Consider the following 21452-nt stretch of genomic DNA (forward strand, 5'->3'; position numbering starts at 1 on the left):
GTAAAACTTGCTACAGTACATCGTGAATTTGTGACATGTAGCATAAAACAATCTAGAAACATGCAATTATTACATGACACTTCAGTTTAGTGGTAATTTGCTAAGAAAATATTACGACATCTATTTTAATTTTTCTTACTTAATTGGAGCGAGATAATTTAGAATTGATTCCTTTACCCCATGGAAGGTTGTAGGATCAACCCACATATATTTTCATTCCGACTTACAGAGATCAAAGCATTTCAAAGATGCTTCATGTGGATTTATCCAAAAAAATGGAGATAAAAATAAATGAAAATTGAATAAAATTTATCTAATTTAAACTTTGTTTTTGTTGGCTTTATAACCCATTCTAAATAGAAATATTCAAACATTTTAGCAAGACTAATAAAATAAATATATTTAAAATTTCAAACAGAATCTAACAAAAAAAAATTAGACATTCATAGGGAACACATCTATTGTTTCGACACAAAATTTTCTCATGAATTACAAGCAACACGGTTTAAAGTAATTATAGTTCAATTTATATGTTGCAAGTAACCAGCGTTCAAAGCACATCGAATAAGTTTAATTTTAGTTTATGATAAAGTGAAAGAGTATTTTTGATAGAAAACCATCCACACATGGACATTCATAAAAAAAATTTTACGCACATGCCCGCGCATATGCGCGGGCTACCTTCCTAGTTAACATAAAAATACATATTTAAGATGATGTATTACAAAACTATAAATTTAACACCAAAATTACCACAAAACTATATATTTAAGGTAAAGTATCACAAAACTATGGATTTCAAATGATCGATTCTTTCCTTGAGGAGGCGTAGGAAGGAAAAGATTTATTCGGCGCTGACGAGTCCTCATTCTAGGTCGATCTACTCTCAGGCAACGCCTATATTGTTTTGTTGTTTTATTTTATCTTGTGTATGGTTTTTCAATTTGTAGAGAGTGTCATAGTAAGTTTGGTCTATCGGCTCCTAAAACCTGTTCTAATTTACTTATATGTAATATTTTATGTAAAAACCTAGATATATGTATCGAAAGCTATTTTGTTTATCAATATGTACATGATCAAAATCCTAGTCGATCATGGGTGGTTTTAGAAGAATGTACTTAAATAAGTTTGACTAAGAAAAAAGTCAAACGATTTATAATATGAAATGGAGTGAGTCCAATTGTAGCACTAAAATTACATTAATAAACTTTCATATTGCATTCAACGTTCAACCCTCTACAGTTGCAGTCAATGTTTCGTGGAAGATAGATGTAGTATATTAAGGGTTGCAGATGCAGTTATTGTCCAGTAAATACCAGTGATCACGCATGCAGTAGTACCATTGAATTGCTTCAACCAATCGTCCTATTCATATTCACCTTTTCTGCTGTACATAAGAACTGCACAGACACCTCAAAGGACATTGATGCTCTTTGTTAGACAATCTCGTTGGCTTGGCCTACATCTGGGCATGACTAAGGAATGAGAGGCATAGAGAAGAGAAGCATCGGCATCCACCCGTTAAAGCAGGAAGCAAATGATGTCTTCCTCAAGCCATGGATGGCGGCTGGGGCCAAATCAGCTGGGAACGTGATTCAAGGCAAGCTGAAGCTGAAGACGGAAGACAAGAAGCTGTGGCTAATGAAGATCAAGAGTGTGTCTGCTGTGAGGAGATGTTGATGCAAGAAAACCTGAGGCTGCTGGTGGTTGTCAAGAACCTGGCCTTGTGTTTTGCGTTTTAGTTGTTGTTTAGCTTCACCCAGGATGGTGCGATGGCGCGGCTTCAAAAGTGTGATCCGCCATAATTAAGTTGGGTTTTCCTCAACATTGTGTTGCTAATTCTTTCATCAATTAATGTTTATTCGGTTGCTAATTGGTACAAAAGGTAACACTACCCCAAAAATACATAGGTCAATACATCCTAGAGGACTGGGGTCAGGAAAACATTATGTTCGTGCAGTATTGCAGCCATGCATATTCATATTTCACCAACCAGCTGTACACTTGAGCTCTTATAGACTCTACCTCGTGGAGGTGCTATGCTATCTTTGAGAAGGACACGATAGTTAATTCCGACTAGCATGGTGTGCATGTATATATCTGTCGTCCGTCAGTGACTCTGGAATGAGGGGCATCGAGAAGAGGAACATGGCTCTCTTAGGCTGTGTTTAGTTCAGCGCAAAGTTTGAATTTTGGTTAAAATTAGAGATGATGTGACTGAAAAGCTGTGTGTGTATGACAGGTTGATGTGATGGAAAAGGACTGAAGTTTGGATCCAAACTTTGGATCTAAACACAGCCTTATTTTGTCTCAACAATGGCCATAGCTATCCCAAGAAACTGTCCCCTCAGTTACCTGGGCTCATACGATGATTTCATAGGCTCGTAGGATATGCTGAAATTTTCATGTGTTCAGTGATCTGTACCAACCAGCAGAGAGTCAACTGTCAACTCCCTGCATTGTCATCAACGTGTCCATTTTCTAACATGCAAACCAGCGCACCCACAAACCCATCAAATGGGTTTTTTTTTTCCTCTCTTGCTTGTGTTGTTACGAAATTAGGCATTTTTATTTTCTTTCTGCGGTGTATTTTGGCGTTCTTCATTTTCACGAGTTTCATAGCTGACATCACTCATGCTATGATAATCCAAATCTTTTTTGGAACTTTTAATTGCAGTACAGTATAAGTGCCCATCTCCATGCATCTTACTATGCTTTGCCTAAGATAGTTTTGCTTGCAACTAAATGGTTCTTGATAGAAAAGGAGAATCAATAAATGGGAACCAGGGAGAATCTGATTACACAAAGAAGCAAGACTAGCCATGGTCATATATTATGCGTTGAGGAATGAGGGAACATATACTAAGCACACAAGCTTTCCGTGCGCACCAATTAACAAATGTCACGAAAAATAATACAAAAAATTGGACATTTATTCCTATTAGTATTACACATAACTACAAAATATCATATTCAAATTCATTATGTTTTAGCCGTAACAAAAGTGTGAAAAATCTACAGTTTTTAGGGTAAAAATCTGTCAGAATTTTATCTTTTTTTTACGGCTAAAATATAATGAATTTGAAGATAAAATTTTACATGTATGTGTAATACTATTCGAAGTGTGCGTACAATTTTTTGTATAATTTTTCGTGACATTTGCTAGTTGGTGTGCACGGGAAGCTCTTGTGCATAGGATATGTTCCCGAGGAATGAATCATCCATTAAGACAGTTAGAAAACCAGCCCGGAATCAACATCGGTAGCTAAACGCGGAAGAAACGTTATATGAGATCCAAACACGACAACGACACCGAGACACGGTATTTGATAACGGAGTTCAGCCATAGCGTATATCTATAGGGCACTAATTACGGGCGATCCTCCCCGATCCAGCATATTACAGTATCTCAGAGTTACAACGACTCACAGTCTGTCTTCACCGGCAGCCGCAAAGTCATGACACGTATAGCAACGTGCCCCTTCTCCTTGCTCTTGAATGTATCCACTTCATGATCATGCCCTGCCTTGACTAGCAAACCCTCAACCTGGAAAGTTTCCGTTGCCTTGCCTTTCTTTGATCTCCTCAAATATTGTGCAAGCAACGCCGAAACAGTTTCCTCAGTCTTGACTGTATCCTTGTCGTACGTCAAAGTACTCACCACATGCTTATAAGACGGTGGATGTGAGCTCAAAAGAATTATGGCATTGTTTTCGTCATCCATTTGCACATCCAACTTGCTTAGATAGCTAATAAGTTGTATCTCAAACAACAATTGTATGATTTGTGATGCGAGAAGTCAGATCTTAGGAAGCACATGGATGTTTTCAATTAGTTTGTTATGGATCTAAGCAAGTTGGATTTGACTATAGTCTGCGACGTCGCACATATATAGGGTTGTCAACTTGTCCCAAATTTTCTTTGGTGAATTTTCCTCCATGACATGGTACTGTCAACCGTATATGTGTAATTAAATTATTTGTTGTCCTGGCAGGATCATTCAATCGTCCATAAAATGTTAATTAGTATCGGTCTTCAAATTTTACAGGCATAATTTGCCTCTGATATAGTATTTGAATTGAACCCTGCAGGTAGGTTCAGTGCACAATTACACCACTTATAATCATCTGACCATAGACGATAGATCAGCTTATATATATAGCAAGTTTTTTCTGGTATATCAGCTTGCCTAGCATTTGGATGTAAATTACTTTGTATAAAAAATATATATGCTGATATAATTAACGGAAAATTTCCAAAGCCCATATTACACCATTAAAACGTGTAGATTAGCTCATAGAAAAAAAAAGGACAAATGGGATTAGCTAAGTGGAAGGCCAGATTATTAGACACAACTGTAAAATCAAAGGTGTTTTTGATTATTATTTTGTGATGAACAATTGGTATTAGAGATTATTGATTTTTTTTATTTAGAATTTATTCACGAAGTGGTTTTGGAGATGAATGGATTTACAGGCGAATCGCAGGTTCTATTATTTTATGTGGACCGGTCAGACCGGGCAGTGTGTGCCGGTCAGACCGGCGTGTATCGTGCGGTCAGACCGGCGCAGCCCGTGGATTGACCGGCCGACTCTCACTACTACAAAAAGGCAAATAGGTGTCGCCACTATAGATGCCGGCACACCAAAAACCGACACCTATAATGCCTTCCCTGCCCATGAGCCCATCCCTACGCACCACATATTCAAAAACCGGCACCTTTATCTCTAAATAGGTGCCGGTTTTTAATAAAACCGACACCTAAAACCTGTGTCCGAGAAAGGTGCCGGTTCTAGACCCAAAACCGGCACCTTTAATTTTCTCCCTCCCACACTAGCCGTTGGCGGGCCCCACACATAGGTGCCGGTTTTAAGACAAAGGTGCCGGTTCTTGGTATTACAAGTCAAAGGTGCCGGTTCTCGATCCAAAACCGGCACCTTTAATATTCTCCCTCCCACACTAGCCGTTGGTGGGCCCCACACATAGGTGCCGGTTTTTTTGTATGACAAGACAAAGGTGCCGGTTTTTGGTCTAGAACCGGCACCTTTCTTCTAATAGCACTTTTCATGCCCTACACAAAGGTGCCGGTTGGGAATTCAAAGGTGCCGGTTTTGGGTCTAGAACCGGCACCTTTGTTCCAATAGTGCTTTTCATGCCCCACATAAAGATGCCGGTTTTTGGTCTATAACCGGCACCTTTCTTCCAATAGTGCTTTTCATGCCCTACACAAAGGTGCCAGTTGGGAAGACAAAGGTGCCGGTTTTGGGTCTAGAACCGGCACCTTTGTTCCGACAGCAGAACTTATACTCCATCTGTCACGCCCGGAATTTCTATCCAAAATTCCAAACGCTTACATGTGTGTGAACCCTCGTCCAGGAATCAACCGAGGCACACAATAACAAATTGATAATAGAGTACAATTATTACTCTAATTAATAAGCGAATAAAATGTCATTACAGAGGTAGATAGTTCCTCTCAATCAATAAAGATCTAAGCAGCGGAAAATAAGATAAACGGCGCAGACGACTCCACTCCACAGGCATCTTGACCAGGGCTACACCTAATCCTCCACACCATCAGCATCACTGTAGAACTCCTCCTCTGATGAATGATTACAAGGTGAGTATATGACATACTCAGCAAGCCACACAGCAAATATGCAAGTGCACAGGATAACAAAGGATGGCATAGTAGGGTTTCATTTGCATAAACAGCATTAAATAAACATTTCAGAATTTAATAAAACAGTTAAGTAATAACTAAATAATATTAATCCAACGCTATACAACATACCCTGTTGCATAGGCCCAACCATTCTGAACAACCAATCCCCGCTGCACAGTTCTATCTCCAAACCAGGAATATACCATTCCGAACCAGGAGTTAATCAAATTATTACCAGTTATAGCATCTTTTATTATGATGAGAGGTGTGAGACTAATCACGAAAGACATTGTTAGACCTGCCCATAACCGCGGGCACGGCTATTCGAATAGTTTTACTCTGGCCAGAGGTGTACCACTGTACCCATAAGACACAGCCCCACAACATGTCACCATGTGCCTTAATACCACCACGGTACCTCGGAAAGGAGCTGTGACAGTACCCCTCGCACAACACAATCCACCACAGCGCACCGTTCCTGGATCATAATCACTCCCTTATAAACAAGGCATGGACTCCCCAGCGACCCCCGTGGTCTTATCTCCGCCACTTCTCAGTCTGGTGCTCCGCAATGAACCATGCTATACAAAAGGTAAAGCCGTTGCCCACACTGGCTTGTGGTTGGCACGGTTAATGTTTCACAACCGAAACTCGTGAACCGGTCCTTAATTGTCATGAGCACGACCATCAAAACCATGTGCTCACAACCCACCATTAGCAAGTTTTAGTTGGCAGTTTAATTAATTAACCAATCACGATTGACCATCGTGAGTTATCATCAAACCATCATTAAATAATAGTGAATTATAAGTTATCCCAAAAGTGTGCTAAAGTTTCTAAGCATGGCTAGGCAATCACATCTAATATCTAGCTGAACCAATATATAAAGCTCAACTAGTCAATTTATAATAACCCAAGGTATCAAGGAATAAAGTAATCAAGAACAAAAGGGCCATAACAAATAATAGGTTAATTCCACCCACAAGACATATAAATTGTTGTTTAATTGGAATTATTAGAATTGATTTTAAAAGCCTTGAAAAGAAGATCTAATTTTAAATAATAAATTCCAATATAAAATGGGGCCAGATAAAATTTCATTAAATACTTTGCTTAATTCTATAATTCCTAGATTTTTCTGGGATTTAATTGAGCTAAGGAAGTATTTTTAATAAATGGAATTGTATTTCATGAATAATTTAAATTAGAAAAAGGTTTTTAAAAGTCTCTTTTGGCTTTGGGCCGAAAGTCGGCCCTAAACCTTTTCTCTCTCTCTCTCCCTCGGCCCAGTCGGCCCAGTCCGGTAGTAGCCGCCCGCGCGCGCGTCCGCCCCCTGACAGGTGGGGCCCACCTGTCAGTCTTCGTCTTCCTCTCGCCGCCGCCGCTGCCCAAACCCTAGCGCCGCGCCGCCGCCGTCTCCTTCCAAATCCGGCCGCCCCTTTCCGTTTCCGGTGAAATCAATTGAGGGGAAATGATCTTCGTGATCCACTCTACCTTTTCTCTTATGGAATCATCGGCTAATTTCGTTTGGAAATTCGTGGATTCGATCTCGAATCGGATTCGTCTCTCTCTCCCGAACCCTAACCTTTCCTTCTCGTCGCCGGTCGCCGTGGGCCTTCGCCGCCGCCTTCCAACCCCTATAAAAGGATCCCCAAGCCCGCCGTTACCCGTCGCCACCCTCGCCTTCGCCTCTCGTCGCCCGTAGAGCCCTAGCGCCGTGAGCCCTCGCGCCGCCGTCGTCGCCGTCGCTCCAGCCGTGCGCCGCCGTTGCTCCAGTCGTCGCCGTCGCTCGGGAAGACCTCCGTCGTGGTCGCCGTCGCGTCGCTGTCCTCGTCCGCCCCTCCATCGTTGTTGTAGACCGCCGGAGCACCGCCGTCGTCGTCAAGCCGAAGGTCGCCGCCGCTTCTTCTTCGTCGCCGACGTTGTCCGATCATCGTTCGCCGTCGTTTTGGTCACCGGTGAGTTCGCCGCGATGCCCGCAACCCGTAGGTGCCATCTGTTTCTGCCGCCGTGCAGTCGTTTGCCGGCGAGCACGCGAGGCCGAGCCACCGCCGGTGGTGACGTCACCGCTGACGTCATCGTCGTCGTTTCCCGTGAGCCGCGGTAGACCCGATCGATCTTGACCGTTCGTTTTGGTTGGATAGATCTCGGCCGTCCGTTGCCGTGAACCGTCACCGTGCGCCCGGTCCACCGCGAACCCTAGCCGCTGACGCAATAATTCCCTTTTCCTTTTCAAAAATAATTCATTATTGAGTCATAATTCAATTAAAATCTAAATAAATGATTTAATCCGATTTAATCTTTGAAAATTCATAACTAATTCATCTTAGCTCGGATTTAGTTGGTTCAAGTCTCCAAATTTTTCTAAAATTGAGATCTACATGTTAAAAATAGCCACATGTACTGTTCATGCTTGTTTATGTGCTGTTTTGGTGTTTTTGCTCTTTTCTGTTTAGATTCCGACGTTTCCGGAGAGTTCGTTTTCGCAGGAGAAGAATTTGAAGAGTTCCAAGGCCAGCAAGGCAAGTCACACAGATCCCAAACAACCCTTTGAGCATGTTGATTCCGTTTAAAGCTATTGTTTCTATTCAACTATTGCATCTATTTTCGAATGTCATTGGGTGGAATTAACCTATTATTTGTTATGGCCCTTTTGTTCTTGATTACTTTATTCCTTGGTACTTTGGGTTACTATAAATTGACTAGTTGAGCTTTATATATTGGTTCAGCTAGATATTAGATGTGATTGCTTAGCCATGCTTAGAAACTTTAGCACACTTTTGGGATAACTTATAATTCACTATTATTTAATGATGGTTTGATGATAACTCACGATGGTCAATCGTGATTGGTTAATTAATTAAACTGCCAACTAAAACTTGCTAATGGTGGGTTGTGAGCACATGGTTTTGATGGTCGTGCTCATGACAATTAAGGACCGGTTCACGAGTTTCGGTTGTGAAACATTAACCGTGCCAACCACAAGCCAGTGTGGGAAACGGCTTTACCTTTTGTATAGCATGGTTCATTGCGGAGCACCAGACTGAGAAGTGGCGGAGATAAGCCCACGGGGGTCGCTGGGGAGTCCATGCCTTGTTTATAAGGGGGTGATTATGATCCAGGAACGGTGCGCTGTGTGGATTGTGTTGTGCGAGGGGTACTGTCACAGCTTCTTTCCGAGGTACCGTGGTGGTATTAAGGCACATGGTGACATGTTGTGGGGCTGTGTCTTATGGGTACAGTGGTATACCTCTGGCCAGAGTAAAACTATTCGAATAGCCGTGCCCGCGGTTATGGGCGGGTCTAACAATGTCTTTCGTGATTAGTCTCACATCTCTCATCATAATAAAAGATGCTATAACTGGTAATAATTTGATTAACTCCTGGTTTGGAATGGTATATTCCTGGTTTGGAGATAGAACTGTGCAGCCGGGATTGGTTGTTCAGAATGGTTGGGCCTATGCAACAGGGTATGTTGTATAGCGTTGGATTAATATTATTTAGTTATTACTTAACTGTTTTATTAAATTCTGAAATGTTTATTTAATGCTGTTTATGCAAATGAAACCCTACTATGCCATCCTTTGTTATCCTGTGCACTTGCATATTTGCTGCGTGGCTTGCTGAGTATGTCATATACTCACCTTGCAATCATTCATCAGAGGAGGAGTTCTACAGTGATGCTGATGGTGTGGAGGATTAGGTATAGCCCTGGTCAAGATGCCTGTGGAGTGGAGTCGTCTGTGCCGTTTATCTTATTTTCCGCTGCATAGATCTTTATTGATTGAGAGGAACTATCTACCTCTGTAATGACATTTTATTCGCTTATTAATTAGAGTAATAATTGTACTCTATTATCAATTTGTTATTGTGTGCCTCGGCTGATTCCTGGACGAGGGTTCACACACATGTAAGCGTTTGGAATTTTGGATAGAAATTCCGGGCGTGACAAGTTGGTATCAGAGCCTCCTTGACCCTAGGTTATGCCAAATGGTTACCCATAGAAGCCCTCTAAAAATATTGGAAAAATAGAACTGTTCTCCTCCCTTTCTCTTTAAATTAAACCAAACTAATGGCACATGCAGTTTATAATTCCTCTAATTGTTCTCATTTAGAAATTTATTTATTATTCCTGTGTTATTAGTACCGTACATCTATTACTGTACTAATGGCCCATTTACCAGCAAAAGTTTTACAACACTGTTTTATTTAATCTTGCTGCAATGAAATAAATTTAGCATGTTGATTTTATAACTTTCTTTTATTTTATTTCTTCTGAAACATGTTGTTCAAAAGTGCAAAATTTGTGATCCTGTTTCCAACTGTTTCAACTTATCTTGCAAGCTTGGTTTACTTTATTTACCTTTTACTTGGATTTTCTAACTTTATTCAAATTAATCCAAAAACTTGTGCTATTAATTGGATAAATGTCTTAACTCCCTCCTTTCACTTGTCTTTAGATGTCGCGCTACAAGCCTGAGTACTTGTTTGGTGTTGAGGGATTTGTCCAGGAGTTGCATACGATGTCCTTTGCCATAGGATTTGGGACTGCCCCTTTGTATGCCCAGATTCCTCATGATCGTGATGAAGAGAAGTACCGAGTCAAAGTCACCTTGAACAGTAATAGTGAAGATATCCCATCAGTGATGTTCGAAGCTGGAGGAGGAAACTACATTCATGCATGTCAGGAGGTGGCAAGGATCGCCATAGGAGAGCTCCGCGATCGCTACAGAGATCAGTTGGCCGACACTGAGTATCGCTATCATCCTCGCCAACCACAGGGAAGTGACCGTGGCAGCTACCTTGAGACTGAGGGGATTGAGAATGATGCTACCATAAGGCATTTGGTTGAGATGCTATGGGCTATGGATGAGACCCGCGCGGAGGTTGTGCTAGCAGATCAAGATCGTGAAGACCGGAATCGTGGAAAGATTTGCAAGCTAGAGGACAAGGTGGATCGTTTGGAGAAGGAACTAGCCACATTGAAGGGAGAAGCACCGCCGCAGAAGGCCAGGGTTCGTCTTACCGCAAGGAAGAGAGCTCTATTCGTCCCTCGCTACCAATTGGCGCCAAAGGTCCGTGTGGTGGAGAAGGAAGTTACCCCAGCCCTAGCGGATCCTCCGGTCGCCAATGTAAGTGATGATGAAGGAGAAGAATCGAAGCGCACCCATTCAAAGGTCGAATGGGGAGCTACTCAGGATGATGGAGATGAGCCGAACGAGCCTTCAATCAACTCCGATGCCCGGAAGACCTAGAATGCCTTGTCAAACCGTTGTCCTAGATCGTTGTGTTAGTTTGCTTGTTTTAAGTTTGGTTGTGTGTGTGGGTCCTGCATGTGGTTTACATCAGTGGTGGGATGTAAGTGCAGGCGTTTGTTTGCTTTCGAGTGTTAGGTTGTTGGTGAGTTTAGTGGTGTGAGAGTCTTCAGTTTTGTAATAATGAAACTCAGTTAAGATCAATAAAAGTTAAGATTAGTGGAAAAATTAATTCTCTGTCCTAAGTAGTTTTCGCCGGTTTCTCTTCTTGTGCTCCTGCCCATGCCAGATGGTGCTCACTCGCAGCAACGGGAATGGCCCCAACAACAACAACAACAACAATGGAGAGAATCCCACACTTGCCCAAGTCCTGGCTCAACAGGCACAGCTTATGAACATGATGATGCAGCAACTTCAGAACCATCAGAACCAGGGAAATAACCATGCACCTCCCCAGAACAAGCTAGCAGAATTTCTTCGTGTGTGGCCACCCACTTTCTCTAGCACCACTAATCCTGTTGAAGCTGGTGATTGGCTGCACGCCATAGAGAAGAAGTTGGATTTGCTTCAGTGCACTGATCAGGAGAAGGTCTTATTTGCATCACACCAACTGCATGGCCCTTCCTCTGAGTGGTGGGATCACTTCCGCCTTAACAGGACTACCGCTGAACCTATCTCTTGGCTTGAATTCACCGCTGCTTTCCGGAAGACGCATATAGCATCGGGAGTGGTGTCTCTCAAGAAGAAGGAATTCAGGTCGCTCACCCAGGGATCTCGCACGGTCACCGAGTATCTACACGAGTTCAATCGTCTGGCTCGTTATGCTCCGGAAGATGTGTGCACTGATGAAGAGCGCCAGGAGAGGTTCTTGGAAGGACTTAATGATGAGCTTTCTTACCCACTCATGACTGGGGATTGTCATGATTTCCAGAAGTTAGTGGATAAGGCTATTCGCCAGGAGGACAAGTACAACCGCATGGAGCAGAAGAAACGCCGGATTGCTCACTTCAAGGCACAATAGGGGAATAATCAGAGGCCGCGTTTTACTTTAGGACCCCAGTCCATGCCACAGGGAGGTTCTTCGTCTGTTGTTCGTCCGCAGCGTCAGTTCTTCAACAACAATGCTGGCAACAACATCCGCAATCAAGCTCCACGTCCTGTTGCAGCTCCAACACAACAACAGCCTGCCAAGAGGGAGCAAGGCAGCAAGCCCGGAGTATGCTTCAACTGTGGTGAACCAGGCCATTACTCTGACAAGTGTCTGAAGCCCCGACGCGTGAAGGTTGTTCCTGCCCAGAGCAACTCTACCGCACCAGCATCAAAGGCTCGTGTCAACCATGTTATTGCTGCAGAAGCTCAAGGTGCTCCAGATGTGATTTTGGGTACGTTCCTTGTTAACTCAATTCCTGCAACAGTGCTTTTCGATTCTGGCGCTACACATTCATTTTTATCTATGAGTTTTGCGGGAAATCATGGGATGGAAGTAGAAGATCTTAGACGTCCTTTGATGGTTAGTACCCCGAGTAATCAAGCACTCTCTTTGCAACGTAGCCCCTCTGTCAGAATAGAAATTCAAGGAGTACCATTTCTGGCCAATCTTATCCTGTTAGAATCCAAAGACCTTGATGTCATCCTAGGGATGGACTGGTTAGCCAGATATAAAGGTGTGATAGACTGTGCCAATAGAAAAGTAACTCTCACCAGCAATGATGGTCGAGTTGTAACTGTTCATGCATTGTCTTCTGAGTCTTTAAGGTCAAGTCTGAACCAAATAGCTTTGGAAGAGATTCCCATAGTACAGGAATACCTCGATGTGTTCCCAGACGATTTACCTGGTATGCCGCCTAAGAGAGATATTGAATTCAGAATAGATCTGATACCCGGAACAACTCCGATCCATAAGAGACCTTATAGAATGGCAGCCAATGAATTAGCAGAAGTCAAGAGGCAAGTAGATGATTTGCTTTAGAAAGGATACATCGGACCAAGTTCGTCTCCATGAGGAGCTCCAGTTATTTTTGTGGAAAAGAAAGATCATACCTAGAGGATGTGTGTGGACTATCGTGCACTAAATGATGTGACTATCAAGAATAAGTACCCGCTGCCCAGAATTGATGATTTGTTTGATCAGCTTAAAGGTGCCACCGTTTTCTCCAAGATAGATCTTCGATCAGGGTATCACCAGTTGAGGATTAAAGAAGAAGATATACCTAAGACGGCTTTTACCACTAGGTATGGATTGTTCGAATGTACTGTTATGTCTTTTGGACTTACCAATGCCCTCGCTTTCTTCATGAACTTGATGAATAAGGTGTTTATGGAATACCTAGACAAGTTCGTGGTGGTCTTTATTGATGACATTCTTATCTACTCTCGAACAAAAGAAGAGCATGAAGAACATCTTCGCCTTGCAGTAGAGAAGCTACGAGAACATCAACTGTATGCCAAGTTTAGCAAGTGTGAATTTTGGTTGTCTGAAGTGAAGTTCCTTGGTCACGTCATCTCAGCCGGAGGAGTTGCCGTTGATCCTAGTAATGTGGAATCCGTAACCAACTGGAAACAACCCAAGACAGTTTCAGAGATTCGCAGTTTCCTAGGTCTCGCAGGATATTACCGGCGATTCATAGAGAATTTCTCCAAGATTGCCAAGCCCATGACACGACTGCTTCAAAAAGATTTAAAGTATAAGTGGTCAGAAGAATGTGAGCAGAGTTTTCAAGAGTTGAAGAATCGCTTAATATCAGCTCCTATTTTGATTTTACCTGATCCAAAGAAGGGTTTCCAAGTGTATTGCGATGCATCTAAGCTTGGCTTAGGTTGTGTTCTGATGCAAGATGGGAAGGTGGTTGCCTATGCATCTCGTCAGTTACGTCCGCATGAGAAGAACTACCCTACTCATGATCTTGAGTTAGCTGCAGTGGTTCATGCATTGAAGATTTGGCGTCATTATCTTTTCGGTACTCGTACAGAGGTGTACACCGATCACAAGAGTTTAAAGTATATCTTTACTCAGCCAGATCTGAACATGAGACAACGGAGATGGTTGGAATTAATTAAGGATTATGACATGGGAATTCATTATCACCCGGGAAAGGCTAATGTTGTAGCAGACGCTCTTAGCAGGAAAGGCTATTGCAATGCTACGGAAGGACGACAGTTGCCATTTGAGTTATGCAAGGAATTTGAAAGATTAAATTTGGGAATTGTCAGTAGAGGTTTCGTTGCAGCCTTAGAAGCAAAGCCCACTCTAATCGATCAGGTTAGAGAAGCCCAAATTAATGATCCCGATATTCAAGAAATCAAGAAGAATATGAGAAGAGGAAAAGCTATCGGTTTCTTGGAAGATGAGCAAGGAGCTGTATGGTTGGGCGAGAGAATCTGTGTCCCCGACAACAAAGATTTAAAAGATGCAATTCTGAAAGAAGCTCATGATACTTTATACTCCATTCACCCTAGTAGTACCAAGATGTACCAGGATATCAAGGAAAGATTTTGGTGGGCAAGTATGAAGCGTGAAATCGCAGAATACGTAGCAGTATGTGATGTTTGTCAGCGAGTCAAGGCAGAACATCAGAAACCCGCCGGTTTGTTGCAGCCTTTGAAGATACCAGAATGGAAGTGGGAGGAAATCGGTATGGATTTCATCACTGGTCTACCCAGAACGTCATAAGGACACGACTCTATTTGGGTGATAGTCGACAAACTTACTAAAGTGGCTCATTTCGTCCCAGTAAAGACAACATATTCCGGAAGTCGGTTGGCGGAATTGTATATGGCAAGGATTGTGTGCTTGCATGGCGTCCCTAAGAAAATAGTGTCTGATCGAGGTAGTCAGTTTACTTCACAGTTTTGGAAGAAGCTTCAGGAAGAGATGGGTTCTAAGCTGAACTTTAGTACTGCTTATCATCCGCAGACAGACGGACAAACCGAAAGGGTAAATCAGATTTTGGAAGACATGTTGAGAGCTTGTGCTTTAGACTTTGGTGGAAGTTGGGATAAGAATCTACCTTATGCGGAATTCTCGTACAACAACAGTTATCAAGCTAGTCTCCAAATGGCCCCTTACGAAGCACTGTATGGTCGAAAGTGCCGCACTCCGCTTTTGTGGGATCAAACGGGAGAACGTCAGGTTTTCGGGACTGATATCCTGAGGGAAGCAGAAGAAAAGGTGAAAATCATTCAAGAAAGATTGCGTGTGGCTCAGTCTCGTCATAAGAGTTATGCCGACAATCGCCGCAGAGATTTGAGTTTTGAAGAAGGAGATTATGTGTACCTTCGTGTCACGCCTCTTCGAGGAGTTCATCGCTTCCACACTAAAGGAAAATTGGCACCGCGTTTCGTGGGACCTTACATGATTGTCAGTAGAAGAGGAGAGGTCGCTTATCAGTTGGAGTTACCTCAATCTTTAGTAGGAGTCCATAATGTGTTCCATGTGTCGCAATTGAAAAAGTGTTTAAGGGTACCTACTGAGGAAGCTAGTCTTGAACAGATAGAAATCCAAGAGGATCTGACCTATGTTGAGAAACCAATCCGTATCTTGGAAACAGATGAGAGAAGAAACAGAAATCGAGTTATCCATTTTTGTAAAGTTCAGTGGAGTAATCACTCGGAAGAAGAATCAACTTGGAAACGAGAAGATGAATTAAAGTCAGCTCATCCGCATCTGTTCGCCAGTTCTTCTGAATCTCGAGGACGAGATTCTGTTTAAGGGGGGTAGGTTTGTCACACCCTAAAAAAACCTAAATATGTAAATTGTTGTTTAATTGGAATTATTAGAATTGATTTTAAAAGCCTTGAAAAGAAGATCTAATTTTAAATAATAAATTCCAATATAAAATGGGGCCAGATAAAATTTCATTAAATACTTTGCTTAATTCTATAATTCCTAGATTTTTCTGGGATTTAATTGAGCTAAGGAAGTATTTTTAATAAATGGAATTGTATTTCATGAATAATTTAAATTAGAAAAAGGTTTTTAAAAGTCTCTTTTGGCTTTGGGCCGAAAGTCGGCCCAAAACCTTTTCTCTCTCTCTCTCCCTCGGCCCAGTCGGCCCAGTCCGGCAGCAGTCGCCCACGCGCGCGTCCGCCCGCGCGCCGCCACCGCCGCCGCTTCGTCTTTCTCGCGCCGCCGCCGCCGCCCGAACCCTAGCGCCGCGCCACCGCCATCTCCTTCCAAATCCGACCGCCCCTTTCCATTTCCGGTGAAATCAATTGAGGGGAAATGATCTTCGTGATCCACTCTACCTTTTCTCTTATGGAATCATCGGCTAATTTCGTTTGGAAATTCGTGGATTCGATCTCGAATCGGATTCGTCTCTCTCTCCCGAACCCTAACCTTTCCTTCTCGTCGCCGGTCGCCGTGGGCCTTCACCGCCGCCTTCCAACCCCTATAAAAGGATCCCCAAGCCCGCCGCTACCCGTCGCCACCCTCGCCTTCGCCTCTCGTCGCCCGTAGAGCCCTAGCGCCGTGAGCCCTCGCAACGCCGTCGTCACCGTCGCTCCAGCCGTGCGCCGCCGTCGCTTCAGTCGTCGCCGTCGCTTGGGAAGACCGCCGTCGTGGTCGCCGTCGCGTCACCGTCCTCATCCACCCTCCATCGTTGTTGTAGACCGCCGGAGCACCGCCGTCGTCGTCAAGCCGAAGGTTGCCGCCGCTTCTTCTTCGTCGCCGACGTTGTCTGATCATCGTCCGCCGTCGTTTTGGTCACCGGTGAGTTCGCCGCGATACCCGCAACCCGTAGGTGTCATCGTCGTCGTTTCCCGTGAGCCGCGGTAGACCCGATCGATCTCGACCGTTCGTTTTGGTTGGATAGATCTCGGCCGTCCGTTCCCGTGAACCGTCGCCGTGCGCCCGGTCCACCGCGAACCCTAGCCGCTGACGCAATAATTCCCTTTTCCTTTTCAAAAATAATTCATTATTGCGTCATAATTCAATTAAAATCTAAATAAATGATTTAATCTAATTTAATCTTTGAAAATTCATAACTAATTCATCTTAGCTCGGATTTAGTTGGTTCAAGTCTCTAAATTTTTCTAAAATTGAGATCTACATGTTAAGAATAGCCACATGTACTGTTCATGCTTGTTTATGTGTTGTTTTGGTGTTTTTGCTCTTTTCTATTTAGATTCCGACGTTTCCGGAGAGTTCGTTTTCGCAGGAGAAGAATTTGAAGAGTTCCAAGGCTAGCAAGGCAAGTCACACAGATCCCAAACAACCCTTTGAGCATGTTGATTCTGTTTAAAGCTATTGTTTCTATTCAACTATTGCATCTATTTTCGAATGTCATTGGGTGGAATTAACCTATTATTTGTTATGGCCCTTTTGTTCTTGATTACTTTATTCCTTGATACCTTGGGTTATTATAAATTGACTAGTTGAGCTTTATATATTGGTTCAGCTAGATATTAGATGTGATTGCTTAGCCATGCTTAGAAACTTTAGCACACTTTTGGGATAACTTATAATTCACTATTATTTAATGATGGTTTGATGATAACTCATGATGGTCAATCGTGATTGGTTAATTAATTAAACTGCCAACTAAAACTTGCTAATGGTAGATTGTGAGCACATGGTTTTGATGGTCGTGCTCATGACAATTAAGGACCGGTTCACGAGTTTTGGTTGTGAAACATTAACCGTGCCAACCACAAGCTAGTGTGGGCAACGGCTTTACCTTTTATATAGCATGGTTCATTGCGGAGCACCAGACTGAGAAGTGGCGGAGATAAGCCCACGGGGGTCGCTGGGGAGTCCATGCCTTGTTTATAAGGGTGTGATTATGATCCAGGAACGGTGCACTATGGTGGATTGTGTTGTGCGAGGGGTACTGTCACAGCTCCTTTCCGAGGTACCGTGGTGGTATTGAGGCACATGGTGACATGTTGTGGGGCTGTGTCTTGTGGGTACAGTGGTACACCTCTGGCCAGAGTAAAACTATTCGAATAGCCGTGCCCGCGGTTATGGGCGGGTCTAACAATGTCTTTCGTGATTAGTCTCACACCTCTCATCATAATAAAAGATGCTATAACTGGTAATAATTTGATTAACTCCTGGTTTGGAATGGTATATTCCTGGTTTGGAGATAGAACTGTGCAGCCGGGATTGGTTGTTCAGAATGGTTGGGCCTATGCAACAGGGTATGTTGTATAGCGTTGGATTAATATTATTTAGTTATTACTTAACTGTTTTATTAAATTCTGAAATGTTTATTTAATGCTGTTTATGCAAATGAAACCCTACTATGCCATCCTTTGTTATCCTGTGCACTTGCATATTTGCTGCGTGGCTTGCTGAGTATGTCATATACTCACCTTGCAATCATTCATCAGAGGAGGAGTTCTACAGTGATGCTGATGGTGTGGAGGATTAGGTATAGCCCTGGTCAAGATGCCTGTGGAGTGGAGTCGTCTGCGCCGTTTATCTTATTTTTCGCTGCTTAGATCTTTATTGATTGAGAGGAACTATCTACCTCTGTAATGACATTTTATTCGCTTATTAATTAGAGTAATAATTGTACTCTATTATCAATTTGTTATTGTGTGCCTCGGCTGATTCCTGGACGAGGGTTCACACAATTAAGCGTTTGGAATTTTGGATAGAAATTCCGGGCGTGACACTTGGCGAGGAGGAGCAAGGGGAGGGAAGTGCCGGCAACTGTCACGGGCATGATGCGGATGTCGGCTACGAGGAGGAGGAGGACCAAACATGTGTTGATCACGGTGAAGCAAATCTAGATCAGATGCTGCGTGACGGGGAGAGATTTGACACTAATGATAGGGAATATCACAAGTTCACAACCATGGTGAAGGACTCCAAAACTCCAATTTACAATGGATGTAAGGCGGAGCACAGCAAGCTCCAAGTGGTCCTATCGCTGCTTCACCTGAAGGCGAGCAACGGATGGTTCGATATGAGCTTCACTGAGTTGCTAGAGCTCTTGAAAGAAATTCTTCCTACGGACAATGTCTTGCCAGAATCGACGTACCAAGCCAAAAAAGTTATATGTCCCCTTGGTCTTGACATACAGAAAATTCACGCTTGTCTAAATGATTGCATTCTGTATCGTGGTGAATTTGCAGATTTGGAGCAATGCCCGGTATGCAAGGCTTCCCGCTATAAGTGTGGAGACGGGGATGATGAGGGTGGAAATAAGAAAAGAGTGCTGGTGAAGGTCGTTTGGTATTTTCCAATCATCCCCCGTTTGGAACGTATGTATGCGAACAAAAAGCATGCCAAGTTGATGCGTTGGCACCACGAAGAGCGTAAAAAAGATGGAATGATACGACACCCAGCTGATGGGTCTCAGTGGAGAAAGATAGACAGGAAGTACCAAAAAGAGCTTTCTCACGACATCAGAAATGTGAGGATTGCACTAAGCACTGATGGCATGAACCCGTTTGGTAACATGAGCAGTCGTCATAGCACATGGCCAGTGGCTGTTGTTATCTACAATCTCCCTTCCTGGCTCTGTTTGAAGCGTAAGTACATCATGATGCCACTTCTGATTCAAGGGCCTAAACAACCTGGCAACGATATTGATGTGTACTTCAAGCCGCTGTTAGAGGATCTTCATACACTATGGACGGATGGCGTGCGGATGTGGGATGCGTACAAGCGAGAACACTTCACATGTCGGGCTATTTTGTTAGGGACAATAACAGACTACCCAACACTTGGAAACACGTCGGGCCAAACGGTGAAGGGCATGAAAGCATGTGTAAGGTGCATGGCCCAAACAGGTGGCAAGTGGCTGAATCACTGTCGGAAGCCCGTGTACATGCGCCATCGGAGGTTCGTCAGGCGGGATCACCTGTACCGCCGAAATAAAAATGCTTTTGATGGGACGGTGGAAATGGATGGACGTCCAATTTTCAGAACCGAAAGTGAGATCTTTGCGGAGGTGAAGGATCTCAGAGTTGTATTCGGTAAAGGGAGCGGAAGCACATGTGCATCCACATCGAGCGGTGAGACCCCTCTATTCAAAAAGAAGTCTGTCTTTTGGGATTTGCCATATTGGGAAGACCTAGATATTCGTCATGCGATTGATGTGATGCACGTGGAGAAGAATGTGTGAGAAGGCGTGCTCGGGGTATTGTTGAACACACCTGGCAAGATGAAAGACACTTTGCAAGCATGGAAAGATCTCGAAGACATGGGCATCAGGAAAGAGCTGCATCCTCAGGACAGAGGAAATGGCCGCTACTACCTACCTCCGGCATGCTACACTCTTAGTGCTGCAGAAAAAACGAGTATGTTGGAATGCCTGTGGGGTGTCAAAGTCCCATCCGGTTACTGTGCGAACATTAAGAGACTGGTTAGCATGAAAGATAAGAGGTTGGTTGGAATGAAGTCACATGATTGCCATGTTCTTATGACGCAGCTGCTACCGGTCGCAATTAGGGATATCCTTCCAGAAAAGGTCCGAGACCCAATCATCAAGTTGTGCCAGTTCTTCAAAGCGATAAACCAAAAAGTTATCGATCCGGCTTCATTGGGCAAGCTTCAGGAGGACGCGATTCTCAACCTTTGCCAGCTGGAGATGTTGTTCCCTCTCTCTTTCTTCGATATCATGGTGCATTTGATTGTTCATCTTGTTTTGAGTTCAAAACCGACACCTATTTCCTAATAAGTGTCGGTTCTAGAACCGGCACCGATGACAAGTATCATCAGTGCCGCCGCCTTTGTGCCGGTAGGGAAAACTGGCACCTATTAGGGTTTCCGAACCGGCACCTTTTACCCTTTCTGTAGTAGTGTCTGTGTCGGTTTCTGTTTCGGGTTGTTTATTTGGATATCTGTGATTATTTCATGATTATGGCTTCTAGATGGATACTACACATACGTAATACTGTTGTTTGCTACTAATGAGTCAAGTTGGAGATAGCTTGGTCTCGGAATATGGTTTCTTTGTTTATTTCTTGTGTAGGTGACTCGATGTCTCGGGAGAGTATTTGCGGTGATGGACCGGGAGTCGGCTTGGGGATAAGACGATGTCCATGGTGGTCAAAGATCATGCGGGATACTTAGGCTAGAGTTGATACACGTGGTTGATAGAGATTCCATATGGCATACGATGGAGGTATTGTGTGTGTGTGGGATGCGGAGTCGAATTTGGAAGGAGTACAAATTTGATATGATTGGTTATGTAAAGTTTGTGTCTTGTACTAGAGGGTTTCCTAAGGTGTTTAGGAGTCCTAGTATGAGTTTGGTTCGTGGCTTTAGGCTGCCTACCACGGGTATAAATAGAGGGGGAGCGTGAGGGTTCCCGGTATCGCTTTTGAGAGTAATTGAGTTGACTTTTGAGTTAAGGTTTCGAGTTTAGTCGAAATTTTTGTAACGAGTGCTCTTGGTGCACTTTGTAAACATAGAGAGAATCAATAAAGTCGTCATCTACTTTAAGAGTTCTTCGATTTGTGTTTCACCGGGTTTCGACGGTCTAATCGGCGGCGCATCGGCGGTCAGACAGGCGGCATCGTGGCGGTCAGACAGCTTCGGCAACAGGAGGCGGCGACGAGTATTGGCGGTTAGACCGGTA

General features: G+C 43.5%; 1 protein-coding gene across 1 annotated transcript; it reads left to right on the forward strand.

The window, feature by feature from the left end:
- Nucleotides 1-1482: 1482 nt before the first annotated feature.
- On the forward strand, nt 1483-19994 carry LOC127756236 (uncharacterized). The gene is made up of 2 exons (XM_052281632.1): nt 1483-1654; nt 18520-19994. Exons 1-2 carry the CDS (start codon nt 1483-1485, stop codon nt 19992-19994), a joined length of 1647 nt encoding a protein of 548 aa, XP_052137592.1.
- Nucleotides 19995-21452: the final 1458 nt, after the last annotated feature.

Source organism: Oryza glaberrima, chromosome 12 (genome assembly GCF_000147395.1).
Source record: "Oryza glaberrima chromosome 12, OglaRS2, whole genome shotgun sequence".
NCBI lineage: Eukaryota > Viridiplantae > Streptophyta > Magnoliopsida > Poales > Poaceae > Oryza > Oryza glaberrima.